Genomic DNA, 17632 nt, shown 5'->3' with positions numbered 1-17632 from the left:
CAAAATATAATCATTTTTCAAATAATTTACTTGAATAATTTCTTAAAATTTCAAACTAATTGGGTATAGAAAATAACTCATTTATTTGATTAATATTAAATTTTTCATTAAATCATTTCAAATTAAACCCAATAATAATGAAGCTAAAATTAACTTAAATAAAAACTCATTATTAAATATATAAAAATTCCGGGTGTTACATATGTATTGCATGTGAATATCAAGTATTTAACACGTTATTATTTAAAATAAAATATTATATACATTTTTAAATTTATCATCATATATATTTCTAGTGTTAAGATAATGATAAAAATTTTAAATTATAGTAAATTTATCTATAAATTAATATTTTTTAGTGGATGTTTGATTTAAAAGTTCTGAACAACTGATTATTGTTTCTTACACAAAAATTATATTAAACTTGTTTGTTAAGAGTGAACAATTAGTAGCTGATAGTTAAATTTGTCTCAAGCAGCTCTTAATTCTATCTACTCTATTTTATAAATTTTTCTTATCAACTGATAGCTAATTTAATTAATTAATTATTATAACAATGTTGTCATTATTAAAACTTATAATAACTTAATTTAAGTTGATATCATATAATTATTTTTTTATAATTCATGATAAATTATTATTACTTTAAGATAACTTAAAGTTAAATAATTATGATATTTGAAATCGAAATATCATAATTATTTAATTTTTAGTACTCTCTTAAAATAATAATCATTACATGAATTAAAAGAATAAAAACAATCAGGAGCTTTTATTAGTAGACTTAAATTTAAATTTCTATTTTTGAAATAATTTTATAAATATATTTTAATAATAAATAAAATTGAATTAAATAAAATTAATTATAATATTTTTAATTATTGTAAACTATTAGTTTATATCATTAATAATAGTATTATAAAATAAAAAATATATAAAGATAAATTATACCATTGATAGTCATTTAATATATTAACAGCAATTGCTAATAGAATTTTACCAAACGGTTTTGTAATACCCTTAAATTTAAACAAGTCAAATCCTATTTTATTTTAATTGGCCTTGATATGAATATTTATTTTTAAATTATACACAGACTTAATTTGTATTACTAATGACTTTTGTGATCTTATTAAGTATTAAATTAGGGTTGAATTATTTAATATAACCTCTAAGTGTGTGTATATATATATATCAGTAAAATTTTCAACTCGAAATCAGTCAAGATTTTTAGATAGTCTAACTCTAGGAGTCTAGACTCAGGATTAATTATGAAATATTTTATTAATCTAATTATTTTTATGAATAGATAATCCAATGGTTCATCCAGCTCCACCATAGGCGTAAAAGTAGCTAGAGAAAACTTGATATAATTGTTTCCATGTGTTATATCCAGATTTGAATGCAATTCTATTTGATGAATAATTATTATGGTTATTATTAAATTTATTTTCATTATTATCAATATTATTATTATTATTATTATTGTCTTTATATTTATTATATTATTATTATTTCAATTATTATTATTATTATTATGAATATTTCCTTATTAATTTATGCCTGTTATAACTGATGTTATTTAATTTTAGTATTTAATGTTAAATCGAATGAAATTATGATTCTTTGAGTATTATGTTGCTTTTAATATTATTTATGCTAAATATGTAATTTGGCTCGAGATGAAACAACAGTAGAATATGCCACATGATAAGTTGGATCAGGACCGTGTGCATGCCGTTATAAATTAAAGACATATAATAAGAAAATATTTGGTGATGTGCCATGGTTGAGCACAACTTTATAGAATTTTGATTTGTCGGAGGAAAGGTCATGGTCGAGCATTACTCTCTAAGCACCGGCTATATTGATATTTAAGTGACTAGACTGGATTTAAGAACCTTGGTCGAGCAATCTTATTGGAATAAGAGAGCCGAAGAGCTTATAGAATTTGGGTTTAGGGTTCTGCTGAGGTACTCGTTCTGTACATATTAAAACTATATTTTTTAAAATTATAATATGACACACATTTTATTATTCTGTGATATTCTATATTATTTAAATAATTATTTTATATAATGGTTGCTTTTAATTCAGACTATATGTTCTTAACTTGTTCTCGAGACTGGCAGTTTTAATTTATTAATTTTTCATATGTCAGCTAGATCTTTCATAGTTTTCTTTTTTCATTTTGACAGCCCGATTCTTTTTTTCCTCAGACGTTACATAATTATTTTTCTTGTATTCCTAATTATTTAAATTTTTAAATACTCTACGATATTTATATTTAGATATATTAACTCATTACTTTAACTTTTATTTTAGTCATTAAATTATAGATATTGCTATTCATGTATAATTACAAGAATGATGCATATACACCACAAAAATTTCCTTAAGCAAAGAGTTGCCCACTTGGCATAAGGATAAGGCGAATCTTGAAATAATTCTTCATGGTTGCATTGCATTGCATCCCATTTAACTTGAGCATGCTTATAAGGAAGCAAAGCTTCGTGCGGTCCTGATATTAATTTTCCCATTGATTCCATGAACTTAATAGGCAGTACTTATTTTGTTTCACATCTGTCTTCTTTTAACTGAAGTTATATATAGTTCCTATCAAATACTTTGTCTAATTACCTACAATAAAAAAATAAACACCTTTTCTATTATAATCCTTTAGTGTCATATATAAATTATATTTAATAAATAAATATATTTATTTATTATTACATTAAATTAATAAAAATTAAATTGATTTAATTAATTAAAAGATTAGTAAGTTCTTTCGGTAAAACTATTTGTCCCTCTTTCGTTGTATTTTTATATATATTGTTATTTCTTATTTTAGCAACCGCTAATTTTTGATGTTGTTCTTTTATAATTATCAAATTCTTATTATATTTTTACTAATTTAAAAAATTTAATATTAAAATTCTAATAGAATTTGATTTATAGGGTTATATTAAATTAATAAAAAAATCTATTAATAAAATGAATTGATAAATGACCTAACTAATTTAATTAATTAAATAGTTAATAAAATTTTTTAGTAAATATATTTGTTCTCCCCGCTTTACACATTCTATAATACTATGATTATAATTTGATATGATATTATAGATAATATTACTAATAGATGGGTGAATTTAAATTAAAAAAATTGCGTAGTTTTAAAAATATAAACATTTAAGTTTTATTATATCATGTCCTGAGCCTCGATCATCGTGACGTGGGAAAAATTTGACACTGAGTTGGAATCAGAAAGCAACCAAGTAAATAGAGATGGCTTAGTTGGTAACTTTCTCTTGGCCCTTAGATCAACCTCCCAAATTTTTCAAACATTCCTAAGGAACTCTGATCATATACCATACTTTACATCGCGATTATGAATAAGTTTACATATAAATATACAAGTTGTGTTGGTTATTTTCTCATTTATTTATTATTTATTATTGTTGATATGTCTTTTAATTCTTTACCTATTATATTAATGTTAAATTAAATACATAATTAATATTAAAATATAATTACCATGCTATTTTTAGAATTAAATATTATTTTGTAATTGAAGAAATTAATTTATTAGATTATATAATTAAAATATTATTTTTCAGAATTAAAATTATTATATATTTAAAATCTTAAGAATTGGACTTTTAAAATTAAATTTATATTAAATGAATTATTAACTATGAATATTACAAATATTAAGTTAAATTAATAAATAACTAAATTATTTAATTAACTATAAAATTAGTAAGGCTCTATAAATATATTTGTTTGTCATTCTCTTTTGCACTTTAAATATATTATTTTTGCTCGTACATGAATATTAATAATTAGACTCGTTATTATTTATATAATAAATAAAATATTAATAAAAATTAATTTAAATTAATATAACATTTAGCAACATATAATTAATTGAATTAATGTAATATATAAAAATAGATAATTAATTTAAATTTAAATTTATTTTTTATAAAATATATTGACGTATTCACAATTTAAATTTGATAGTAATGTATGTCTAACATTAATTTGAATCCATCTAATTATATATTTAATATTTTAATCAAATTGTTAAATTTAAGTAAAAATATACAATGAGTACTTATGGTATATTAAAATAATAATTAATACTTGCTAATATTTTTTTCTAATCTTTAATAATGATTTTAAGTGGTTAATAAAGATAAAAAAAAACTAAAGCGATAACTAAACTTTTTATATAAATATTATAAATTAAACTGTGATCAGTTCAAGTATGCATTGGATAAATATATATATGTAAAATATATAAATTTATTTTTATAATTCTAACACAGTTGAGTTTTTAGAATTAAATTTAATATTAATAATTCGACTTATTATTGTCCATAGAGTAAAGATAAAATTACTACAAAATTTAAATTTAAAATAAATATGTTTAGTGTGGTAAATTGATAAAATATTTATTTAAATTTTGATTTAATATTTACAAAGTATATTGATATATTTAATGTTTAAATCCAATCATAATTTAGTATGATCAACTATATAAAAAGAATTTATTATACAATAATTATTATTTATTGACACACAAGATAAAATCTTTTATAATAAAACAAATAGTTAATAAAATCGGTAATTATTAGGTGATAATTATTCTGTCTAGTAGAAATAAAATACAGTTTCTTCCTTTTCAGTTTTGTTTTCTGTAATTCCTTAATGAAGGAAGAATTCTATGAAATAGTGATGAGTTATATTTTAACCGAGAACTATCTCTCTTACTAATTTGCATGCTAATTAAAGTTTTAGTTGGAGCCATTTGGGTACTTTGAAAGAGTAATTCTAATTTGGGATGTCGACCCAGTTTATTTGTGGGTTACATAGCAATTATTATTATTTTAATTATAAAATTAAATTTATAAATATAATTTAATTAATGATCTAATATTAATATTAATTTATGATAATTTTAAAAAATAGCTAACTAACCATTTTTAAATGTCTTTAATTTTTTAAAAATTTTATTTATATTATTACATTAATAAAATATTTATTTATTAATATTATCTTTAAATTAATACTATCAGTAAATTATTTTTAAAATATTTATTTATTAACTCCAATATTATATAAATTAATAGTATTAATATTACTATTTTTTTAGAATTAGAAATTATTGTATAATTAAAAGTTAATTTATTAGTGAATAAAATACTTAAAAACAGTATTTTTATAATTAGAATCATTATCTAACTAGAATATTAAATAATTAATATATTATCTTTTAGAATAAGCATTATCTAATTAAAAAATTAATTTATTAGTAATATGTCATTTCTGAATAAGTATTTAATCAGGAATGTAACTTATTAATCATTAAATTAATAGAAAAATTTATAAAATTATCCATAAACTTGAATCATATGTGTCAAAAATAGTACATATATCAAACTAAAATCTTACGTGTCAAAAATTAAACATACGTGTCAAAAGAAATTTAAGTTTCAGAAAATAATATATATATATATATATATATTTGGAGATATTAGTAGGGCTTTTAGTTTAGTTAATACTTCACTATATTACTAAATTATTTATTAATCATTATCTTAATTTAATTATTGTATATGCAAATAATAGAAAGTAAACGAATTTTCAACTATAATATACACATATATCTTAAAACTATGACTTATAAATGGTGATTAAATTCTTTTCAGAATTTTAAATTATTCTAATTTAATTAGTTACTACTTTACTTAATTATTTATTAATAAATTTTTAACTATGATTATTTGAGTTAATTATTATATCCGAAAACAACAAAAGTGAAAGGATTTTGAACTTTAATGTATGCATATATTTATTTTTATTTTTTTATTAAATTAAATTAATAAAAGACTAAATCTATCAATTTTAACAACACTAATCATAAGATTTTTTTAATTAACTTATTCATTTCATATATATATATATATAGTAAAATCTCTTTATAGTGATACACTTCGAATCAAATTATGAGGAGGTTATAACTTAATGGAGGTTCGAGTATTAAATTTTTTTTAAAATTTAATATTTAATTTTGTTAGTAAGATATAGAAATTATAAATAAGATATATTAATATCTTGTTATATTATACAAATAAGATTGATGAGATAAAATAATACTACAATAAGACAAAACATAGCAATAACATATATTTTATAATATTATATATACAAATATTACTATATAAAGGAAAGACGAGAATTAATGTATAACTTATTATAATAAAGAGTTTATTTCTATTTATAACCAACCAAAATTAGCGTTGAAATTTTTAATCAATATATGGAGATTATAGAGGTTATTTCTGTATAAAAAATATTACTATGCATAGGTTTTATTTCATAGCTAATCTGTTAAAATAATAAAATATGAATTCAAATCCGCTTTCATAGCTAATCTGCTGAAATAATAAAATAGAAAGAAGAAAGGCATAACAAAATGGCTGCAACGGAATTGGAAAAGAGAGATACGTGGTGGGTTAAGCCATGCAAGGGAAGATCTTAACACCTAAGCACATAGCAGCATAATGTCACTATTTGGGCAAATGAACGAGTCTGTTGAGAAAAAAAATTCAACACGATGAAGTTCATGCTTAGTAATGGGTAAATCGAGTTGAATTCAGCAAAAACGGAACTTGCCACAAATTTTCAATGCTTGAAATCTAATTAAAAGAACAGCAAAACCAATTAATATGACCAATTCAATAAGGCTATTATTACCACATACTAAAAAAGAACAGAGAACAAGACCAGCTGACTACATATGCCTCATGTTGAAAACTCAAAACTAAATTTTAGCACATTCTTTGATCTCTGTTCGCAAATGAAAACTATGTGACGGAGAGGTAGAAGCTTTACTTGGAAAAATCCTCAATTGCCCTGCTTAATTTCCATGTAAAAGTCCAAAATCAATAGAAAAAGAGGTCAAGCAAGATACCAAAAGACCTGTCAACGTCCACATCACAAGTTCTTTTTTTCTTTTAAATAATTTTTAGTCTCTTGTTTATGAGACTTTATGACAAACCGCGTGGGTTCCACTACTGATTGATAATTCCCCAACATCAGATCCCCACAGTTCTCCCCAAATTTTCTGCAGAAACATCTTCTGGTGGCCAACTGACCAAGTCTTCTCTTCAAATTTTCTTATCAAACAACATGTTTCTCCCTTATAAATATCCTTGTAAAGAGTGTGTTTTTGTGCATGGAGTAGCATATGGTCTTAACAAACAAACAAACTTAAACTTAGAAGAACAGCACCAGTTGCATTTGCTTTCACACACAGTAGCTACTTAGTCACTAAGTATAGTGTACAGATACATGAGAATGGAGGAAATGGCATCAGCACTTGATCTTCCCGGATTCCGTTTCCATCCGACTGAAGAAGAACTGCTCGATTTCTACCTTAAGAACATGGTTTTCGGCAAAAAATTGCGTTTCGATATAATTCGATTTCTTAATATCTACCATCATGATCCTTCGGAGTTGCCTGGTATATACATATATTTTTTTCTTCATTTAATTTTTTATTCTACAGTTCTTAAAGACTTGGTCATGTTTAGTATGTGCTGATCATGTTAATTACGTATGTATTTTATAATATAGGATTGGCTAGGAATGGAGAAAGGGAATGGTATTTTTTTGTGCCAAGAGACAGGAGGCATGGTAGTGGAGGGAGGCCTAACAGGACAACTGCCAATGGATTTTGGAAAGCTACTGGTTCTGATCGGAAAATAGTGAGCTTGTCGGACCCGAAAAGGGTTATTGGATTGAGAAAGACTCTTGTTTTCTACAAGGGAAGAGCACCAAGAGGCACAAAGACTGATTGGGTCATGAATGAATATCGTCTGCCTGATTCATGCCCCTTACCTAAGGTACGGAGAACTTTTGATTTGATATTTACCTTTTCCATTATTAATTAGCATCTCTTAGATTAAGAATTTGTATTTAATTCTGTTGCTTTCTGAGAGGGACCAGCTTTTATCACTGGTTTCCATGTGCCGTGATCACTTCTGATCATCGAAGATGAAGAAAGCACAATCAAAAATGAGCCTGAGGCGATTTTAGAAATTAAGCACTCATGTTATACAAGAACTGAAAATATAACTTGCCACAGCCGCCGATGAGTTTCATCTCAAGAATTTAAGAATTATAAGATTACAAGATGGAAGTCCAATCCAAACTCAATTAAATAAATTAGATATACTAATTCTAATGGAAGAATGTCAAACCATTATCATTAGTTATCTACAATTAAGAATTTAGAGGAGAGACTTGAATTCTGGACCATACTTTATTATTAATTGTAGAACTTAGGAAGCACTAAAAATATTATCAAGAATTAAAACGATCCGTTTTGACATCTGGTAGCCAGTGAACTGTTGGATCTTTTTGGGAAAGCACGTCTGTTGACATCCTAGTTTTAGAATTGCCCATCTTTTGTAGCAGTGATCCTTCTAAATCAATCTTTGTCTTATTAGAAAGCTTCCAAGAAAAGTATTCATAAATTATTTTATATTTATTAATTGGTGCTAAATTAATGCAGGACATAGTCTTATGTAAGATATACAGGAAGGCAACTTCCTTGAAGGTGCTAGAGCAAAGGGCTGCAATGGAAGAAGAGATTAAGACAATTCATGTCTCTCCAGCACTATCCCCCCTATCATCATCATTGGACAACATGTCATTTTGCAGTCAACAAGAAGACTCAATGCTTCCAACCTCTCTGCAACAGGTGGTTTTGAAGAAAGAAGTAGAGGATATGGTGATTTTGGGAAAGGATAGTTATAACGGTGATAACAATTGTGATGAAGGGCCAAAGGAGACTAAGCGGTCTTCTTCTTTACAATTACCTGTGGGGAAGGACGAGCTACCTGAGCTAGAAGTGCCCAAATTAAGCATGGATTGGAGTCAAGACAACCTTTGGTTGAATAGTCCTTGGCTTCAAAGTTTAGCCCAAAATCTGACCCCTTACGCCAACATTTTGAATTTCTAGCTAATTAATGCCTAAATATTATTCGATCTTGTAGATAACTTTCTTCATTTGTTACTTAGGGATTTTTCTACTGTCATCACATAGCTCAAGAAGAATCTTCCAGCTCAAGTGCCTAAGAGGGTGAATCATGATATCCGTTAGTTAATGTCTTGAAGTATTACTTTATGTATCTTTGTTAATGAACAACTTTATATTTTTTTCATTTCCTGCTTAATAACCTATATTATAAATAACAAAAAGGTTTAATTTGTTAGGTGGGATGCTTTGTCCGATCGAAATGCTACAAATTATTGATATATGTCAAAATATAAAGCTGTTTCCTTAACAATATTTTATTTCTTTCTAAAACAACTTTCTCAATTAGTGGGTACTCCACTAGTTTTAATTTTCTTTTAAGAGGAAATTTAATTTCATTAACAGTAGCAAACATTACATATTCGAAGACCAAGTTAAGGAACCTCTTCCATCCGCGCGCACGCACAAATTCCTTATCTGGTTTATTACAAAAATGAGCATTCTCGTGAGCAACTTGATTAATTATTCTACCAATGAAAGAAAAAAGAAGAAAGAGAAATACAATTTTCTATTTCTAAGGAAAGGAGCTTGATATTTGTTATTAATGCTTCTTGATTGGTATAGAACTTGCCAAGGACCTCCATGAAAACTTTTTATTAGGTTGATTATCACTCTCAAAGTGTGTCCAAAGGAAAACCAGTCAGTAGCTAATTGTACAGAGTATCCGAGAGCCAGTCCTTCTCCTGCTATAAGCGCATTACAAATTGTCGCTAGAAGTGATGAGCCCGAACGAAGTGAGCTGACAAAGGCAGCGACCAGTAAAGCAAACCTTTATGCGGCTTTTTAAGGGAAATTTTCAATGACTCAGCCTGACATCTCATGTCAACTAGGCTGACACTTCCATTTGTATTATAGAATGTTAGTAATTTGTCCTTAAAATTAACTATACTTTAGTCGAGTTAAATTAAATAATTAATATATATTTATTGAAAAAATAAAAATAAAAATTAAAAAGAGTTTTAATTATCTTTTTAAATATACTAATATTAAGTTTATTATTTAATAATTAATCATTGTAATTTTTTAATATATAATATATATTTATATATATATTCTGCAGAAAAACATAACATAGACCCAATAAAAAAAATTAGAGTTTTATATTTTTAATTTTGGTAAAAAGGTTTGATAACAAAGAAGATAAGATTTCTGCAATACTATTACTAGTCTTTGTGAGCATATAGTAGAGACTTACAATTTAGAGAGCTAGAAACCTAGGAAAACCAAAATATCTATTCATTGGATTTCTGCGCTACAACAGATAATCTTAATTGTTTTAATATAGATCTAGACACTTAAATATATGAAATACAGTTTGATATAAAATATGCAAGAGTTATAATATGCTGTATATTTTGAATTTTGAACCTTAAACTATTTTTAATTACTTTTTTATTTTGATGTGCTGTTATTAGATATTAATTGGAATTTTTCTAACGGTGGTGGCAGAGTCACATTATATTTCACATAATTATATCCATTTGCATGTTAAATTTTGTTTAAAAAACGGTGTAGAAACATTCTGCAATACCATGTAAGGGCTGTCCTATTATTAAAACCAATTGTGTTTCTATGTAGGTATTAATATAAAAATGGTTTTTTAGTGATTTTTTTAATTAATTTTCATGTTTGAAATGCGATTTGAAAAGAGTACTTAAATTTGAAGTATTTCAATTTAAGCCATTTAATTGGAACAATTTCAATTAAATAAAATTGCCAAAAGATGAGATTATAAATTTGATTATATAATTTCTGCAATCTTGTTATGTAGAATGATTATGGATTTAGGAAAACTAATGTGATTGAATTTTTATTTTTTTTTATTTTTGGTGTAATTTTATTATATAACTTCTAGATCTGCGAGCTCTATAAATTTTGCAATCCCACCTTGGTATATGCCAAAGATAATTAATGTAATTAAAAAAGGAGTACAAAATTATGGAGGCCTTAAGAACTCCCTAAGAGACCCAATAATCTCTCAGTGAGCTAGTGGGTGCTTGAAGACCAAGATTTATGGTTTTTAGTAATAAAATTATCCTGGACTCAGTCCAATTCTTATAGCTAGAATTGTGTTTATAAATATCCAAGATCGTCTAAGTTTATTTATCTACTATCATGTATGTAAATATTAAGTTGAAAAATATTATAATTTGTAAAATTGCATTATGGCTATCCATTATATAAAATTATAAAAAGAGTTTTATGATTTATATTTAGCTATGAAAACATAAAAATAATAAAGTCATAAGAGATATTTTTAATAATCTTATTAAGCATGAAATATAATAAAATATATGCATTTATTAATTCTCAAGGCTAGCTTTGAACTTGAGAGAATTAATAAAGTAATATATATTTATTGAATACTGGATAAAACTTAACTATGTTTAATGGGCTAAGAATGGTATGAACCTGAGATCCAATATACTAATACCCAAAAAGATTAGATTGGAATGCATGAGATGCATAGAAATAAGAGTTATTTATTAAATTTGAAATACCAAGATTGACACATGAACCTTAGGATGCAATCACACGCTAGAAGTCCAACCCAACAAGGACTTCCATTATTCATTTTATAAGTATCAGTAACACAAATTAGCGAGGATACCAATTTGATTTAAAGACCAAAATTATATTGGTGTTTCATAATACTAATAATTAGTTGTTTATGTTTTTTTTTTTTTTTTTGCAATTGTCATGACAAGTAGCCCACTCAATGGCATATTGGATGCCACCACGCTCATTGAGCTAAACTTTATGGACTGGCTCAGAAATTTGATGATTGTTCTTAAATTTATAAGGATTGAGTATGTTCTAGATACTCTTATGTCTTTTCTGCCTTAAGAGAAAAGTGAAGATGAGAAATATATTCTAGAAAAGTGGAAAGATGATGATGCCCAAAAGACCTACTATATCATGATATATATGAGTTTATAACTCCGGAGGCAACATGATTATATAGAAGGAGCTATAAATATAATTCTCCATCTAAAAGAATTATATGATGAGATAAGAAGGACTACTAGATATGAGATAGCTAAGTAGTTGTCCATGTCTAAAATTTCTGAGGGCGCTAATGTTGGAGCTTATATTCTCAAGATGATTGGTTACATTGAGGAGCTTGAGAACCTAAACTTTAGCATGGATGAGGATACATAGATGGATTTGAGTCTTCAATCCCTTCTACAATTATTCTCACAATTCATCTTGAACTTTCACATGAACAAGATAGAATGTTATCTTTTTGAGTTTCTAAACATGCTAACGGTAATGTTTAGGGCTATGAAGGGTAAGGGTAATAAGACAGTCTTTATCCATGGTTTAGCTTTTGGTTCTTCTAAAAAGGAAAAGAAGAAGAGTCACCTAATGCTTTTGGAGAAGTATCAAAGGATAAGGACAAGGCTAAAGAAAATGGAAAGAAAAGTATTTCTCTTGTAATAAAGAAGGTCATTGGAAGATGAATTATGTAGAGATCTTGGATCCTTGAAGGTCAAGGGTAAGGGAAAGGATGTACCTTCAGAAGGTATGCATGTCTCTTTCTTTATAATTTTTTTTAATTACCCATTATCTTCTTGTATTTTAGATTCAGGTGCTTCATCTTATACATGTGCATCGATGCAGGATTTGGGAAGTAGCAGAATCCTTAAGAAGGATGAGATGGTATTGAAGGTTGGAAATGGGGCAATATTTAATGTCAAGGCCATTAGATTTTCATCTACGAGCTTGCCTTGTTAACATTCTTTAATTTTGGACAATCGTCTTGTTATTCCAAATGCTTATAGAAATAATATTTCTATTTCTAGTATGACTGGAAAAGGTTATGTTTTTATATTAAGGATAACATTTGCAATATTCATTTTAAAAATGAACTGGTTGGCATTGGTTTAAGATGGTTTATAAGAAATATGCTTATAAAAGTTTAGTTGAGAATGTAATCACTAAATCTAAATCTAATTTAGAATATGTATGGCATAAAATTAGGGTATATTGTGCATGATAGGTTGAACAAATTAGCTAGTTTGGGCATGTTGAACCTAATGGATTTAACCTAATTCCATCTTGTGAATCTTGTCTTGAAGGCATAATGACCAGGATTCCTTTTATTAGACAAAGGGAAGAGCCAAAGATATTTTGAATTTCATACATATAATAATATATGTGGGCCATTTAGTATAATGGCTACAGGAAGATATTTCTACTTCATAACCTTTATTGATGATTACTCACGGTATGATTATGCATACTTAATGAAATACAAGCATGAATCTTTTAAAAAGTTCAAAAAATTCGAGGCAAAAGTAGAAAATAAATATGAAAAACATTAAGACTCTTAGATCAAATTAGAGAGAAGAATGCTTAAGTACTAAATTTAAGGAATTCCTTAAGGAACAAGGAATAGTTTCATAACTGACAACTCTAGAACCTCCACAGTAAAATATAGTTTTCCAAAGGAGAAACCGTACATTGTTAGATATGGTATGGTCTATGATGAGCTACAGTGGCCTCCCTATTTCATTTTGGGGATATGATTTGGAGACAGCTTGTTACATTCTTAACAGAGTTCCTTTGAAAGTTGTCCTTACTACTTCATATGAGATATGGATTGGTAGGATTCCAACTTTTAAGCTATTAAGATTTAGGATTGTTGGGTTTATATGAACAAACTAAAAATATAAAAATTAGAAGAAAAATATGTTAAAGAAAGGTTTATTAGATATCCAAAGAGAACTATTAGATATTATTTATATTTACCTGATAAACAAAGAGTTGTTATCAATTTAGATGCCATCTTTCTTGAAAATGAGTTTATTTAAGATGGAGGTATGAGTAGAAAAGTGGAACTTGATGAGATATCAAGTGAACAAAACTGAACAAGTTGAGGCACACTCTCTTGATGATGATCCAATATCTATTGATAATGTCAACACACATGAACCATATAGGTCAAGTAGAGTATCTCGAGTGATACAAAAATTAAATCTTTTATATGAGAATGTGCAAGACTTGTTCATTCATGTAAGAGATTATCATTTAGATGACCCTACTACCTATGAGGAAGCAATATAAGATATAAACTCTTTAAAATGGTTGGAGGCTATGAACTCTAAAATGGATTCAATGAATTAGAATCAAGTTTGAAAACTTTAAACCCACCTGAAAGCATAGTACCTATTAAGAATAAACACATATACAAGATAAAAATTAGTTCAAATAGGAAGGTCGAGAACTATAAAGCCAGGTTGGAGGTGAAAGGGAATAATTAAAGATAAGGTATTGACTATGAGGAAACTTTTTCACCAGTAGCTATGTTAAAATTTATTAGAATTCTACTGGCTATTACTACACACCGTGATTATGAAGTCCAAAAAATAGATGTCAAGATTACTTTCCTTAATTGATACATTGAGAAAGAAATTTATATAGTACAATCCAAAGGTTTTGAATTAGAGGATAGGTCCCATAAAGTGTCCAAGCTCAAGAGATCCATTTATAGTCTTAAGCAAGCCTCGAGGAGCTAGAATTATCATTTAATGAAGCAATAAAATCTTTTGATTTCATAAAAAAATGATGATGAGCCTTGTGTTCAAAAGAAGACAAATAAGAGGGCAATCACTTTTCTAGTCTTGTATGTAGATGATATTTTATTAATAGGTAAGGACATTAACATGCTCACATCAGCCAAAGTTGGGTTTTCTAATACTTTCTCGAAAAAATTGAAAGAAGCAACCTATATCCTTGAAATTCGCATATAGAGGGATGGAGTGTAAAAACACTATAGGCTTATCCCAAAGTCTATACTTAGAAAAGATGTTGAGCAGGTTAAACATTTTTGATTCTAAGAAAGGACTTTTACTAGTTAGACATAGTATTTAGCTTTCTAAAAGGATGTCTCCAAAGAGAGGGGTAAATGCTCCGTAGTACCACATCTTTGGACTTAATATCTAATTAATACCAATATTTCAAAAAAAAATTTCTTTTTAGTATAGGTACTTCTATTTTCTATTTCAATTTAAGGTACCTATCATTTTTCAGCCTATTTTTGTTAATAGGGGCACTGAAAATGGAAATTCTTAATTGATGCTCCATATTAGCAATGTCAACTCACTAATACTTTATCCTACTAAGCATGTGAGATCCACCTTTTAATTTTTTTTTAAACTATGCATTTAGAGGCATGCGCCATATACTTAGTAGGACAAGTTATTAATGAGTTGACATTGTTAATACGATGGATCAATTAAGAATATTTTATTTTCAATGGTCACATCAGCAAAAATAGGTTGAAAAAGTGTTAGGCACCTTAAATTGAAATAGAAAATAGAAGTACTGGTACAAAAAAGAAAACAATTAAAGTATTGGGATATAAAGTCTAAAGATTTAGTACTAATAGAACAATTTACCCTTAAAGACACCTGAAGAAAAAGAAAGATATGGCCAAAGTCCCATATGCTTCAACTATTGGGAGTTTAATATATGCTATGTTGTATACAAGGCCAAATATTGCTTATGTTGTTAGTTTGACTAGTAGGTTTCAGTTTAATCCTAAAAATGGCAGCAGTCAAAAATATCCTTAAGTACTTGAGAAGAAATAAGGATTTAGTTTTGATTTATAAAGAGGGTAACTTGATTATGGAAGTCTTTATTGATTTTGATTTCTAATCAAATATGGATAACAGAAAGTCTATCTTAAGCTAAGTGTCTATTTACAACAGAGGAGTTGCGAGCTGAAAGTTCCAAGTAGGAAACCACAACTAACTCCACTAGAGAAGTAGAGTATACTGTAGCATCAACTGCAACAAAGGAAGCTGTTTGGATTAAAAAGATCATTTCAAAACTGAAAGTAGTTCCAACCATTTTATCTAGAGTACCTCTGTACTATGATAATAATGGGGCTATAGCTCAAACTTAGGAACCAAGATCTCACAATCAATCTAAACACATAGAACGACGATATCATAACATGCAAGAGATTGTTGGGAGAGATGTCTCTATGCAAAGTAGCATCAACTGATAATGCAGTTATGCCACTTACAAAGCCTATGACTCAACAACAAATGATCGACACCTTGAGAAGATGAGACTTAGATACTACAGAGATTGGCTTAAGGGAAAATTATCAGTGATGTATGTTTATTTATACAATATTTATTATTTCAATGGCAGTTTATAACTTAATTTAATTAATTCTTTATATTATATTTTAATTGATGAGTCTAATATTATTATATAAAGTACTCGTTCTTAAAGAATTGAGAATATGAGTGACGAATGCTTTAACACTAGCATTATAAACAAGGTTCCAATTATAGGGTTTTTTATTGGACATAACTAATCTGGAAGACTAGCTAATTATTTATAATCCATGATTAGTATGAGATACTAATAATGATGGAATAATGAGTCTTATGCCATTCAGTATCTGATACTGAAATAAATAATAAGGAATACTTCAAGTCTTTTGAACAATGACACATCAGATAATAAATTACATGAAGTTTACTTCTTATCAATAATTTATTATTAGATTTAGTTTGTATGTGTAATCTTTAGACCTAAGATGACATAGTTAGTAGTATTCTATGCAATCACATATAATTATTGACAGTAAAATTCCTAGCCAAGACATAATGATTATTAGAAAGAATGTTTCTATTTAATCATTAGTGGTCAAGTAATTTATATAATCAGTGCATTAGATTAAGTCAAAAAGGTCTTAAAATCACCATGACAATGGCTTGATTTGAATATGGGATAATGGAAGGATTTAATCAAATGAAAATCTAAAACATTACAGGTTCATCATGAAATTACTTTTCATCATTGTTTGGATAGTCATGATAACTTGCTAAGTATTACCCATGACTTATGAGAATTTTAAGGGTATTAAAGGAATAATGCTTTTAGGTGATTATGAAGTGTCATAATGTTTCTCATTTCCAGTTCAGTAATGAATTTAGGAAGTCATACACAATAAGAGAAATAAGAGCAGCTTATAAGTTAGACTTATATAACTTATAAAGTGCTAGCACACTTGAAGTCTAAACAACTAAAAAACCTTATGTGGTATGGATTTAATTATAAGAGTTATAATTTAGAAAGTCCATAAAAGAAATGTTTATCTTGATAACCATATTTGATTGAAATTTTGATTAAAAGTACAACTGATTCTAGTGCAAGTGGGAGATTGTTAATAATCTATCCTAGAAATTAATTATATTTAAGTTAAAGGACTAAATTAAATAATTAATGTATATTTATTAAAAGGAGGTAAAAGATAAAAATTAAAAGGAGTTTTAATTTACTTTTTTACATATATTAGTTATTTAAATAATAAATGTATTATTGAATAATTAATAATTAAGGTTTTGTTTTAATATATATATATATATATATATATATATATATATATATATATATATATAATAATTATTATCTCTGCATAAAACATAACATAGAATGTTGTAGAAATTTTGGTGGCTACAAGAAAAGACAATTCTAGGATTTTCTACCTTTGGCTTT

At 26.7% G+C, this 17632-nt stretch overlaps 1 protein-coding gene across 1 annotated transcript; it reads left to right on the top strand.

Annotated features, from left to right (window-relative positions):
- Positions 1-7149: 7149 nt before the first annotated feature.
- Positions 7150-9287, top strand: LOC8282407 (NAC domain-containing protein 6). The gene is made up of 3 exons (XM_002525694.4): positions 7150-7531; positions 7645-7913; positions 8585-9287. The coding sequence occupies exons 1-3, from the start codon at positions 7360-7362 to the stop codon at positions 9032-9034; spliced, it is 891 nt and encodes a 296-aa protein (XP_002525740.2). The 5' UTR covers positions 7150-7359; the 3' UTR covers positions 9035-9287.
- The last annotated feature ends 8345 nt before the right edge of the window (positions 9288-17632 follow it).

The sequence above is a fragment of the Ricinus communis genome, chromosome 8 (genome assembly GCF_019578655.1).
Source record: "Ricinus communis isolate WT05 ecotype wild-type chromosome 8, ASM1957865v1, whole genome shotgun sequence".
Lineage (NCBI taxonomy): Eukaryota > Viridiplantae > Streptophyta > Magnoliopsida > Malpighiales > Euphorbiaceae > Ricinus > Ricinus communis.
The sequence above is the reverse complement of the archived record's forward strand: the minus strand, read 5'-3'. Positions and strand labels throughout refer to the sequence as shown.

Coding starts and splice junctions, on each gene's coding strand:
- LOC8282407 (XM_002525694.4), top strand. CDS start 7,360: ATGAGAATGGAGGAAATGGCATCAGCACTTGATCTTCCCGGATTCCGT. Junction 7,532..7,644: donor TGATCCTTCGGAGTTGCCTG/GTATATACATAT, acceptor TTTATAATATAG/GATTGGCTAGGAATGGAGAA. Junction 7,914..8,584: donor ATTCATGCCCCTTACCTAAG/GTACGGAGAACT, acceptor AAATTAATGCAG/GACATAGTCTTATGTAAGAT.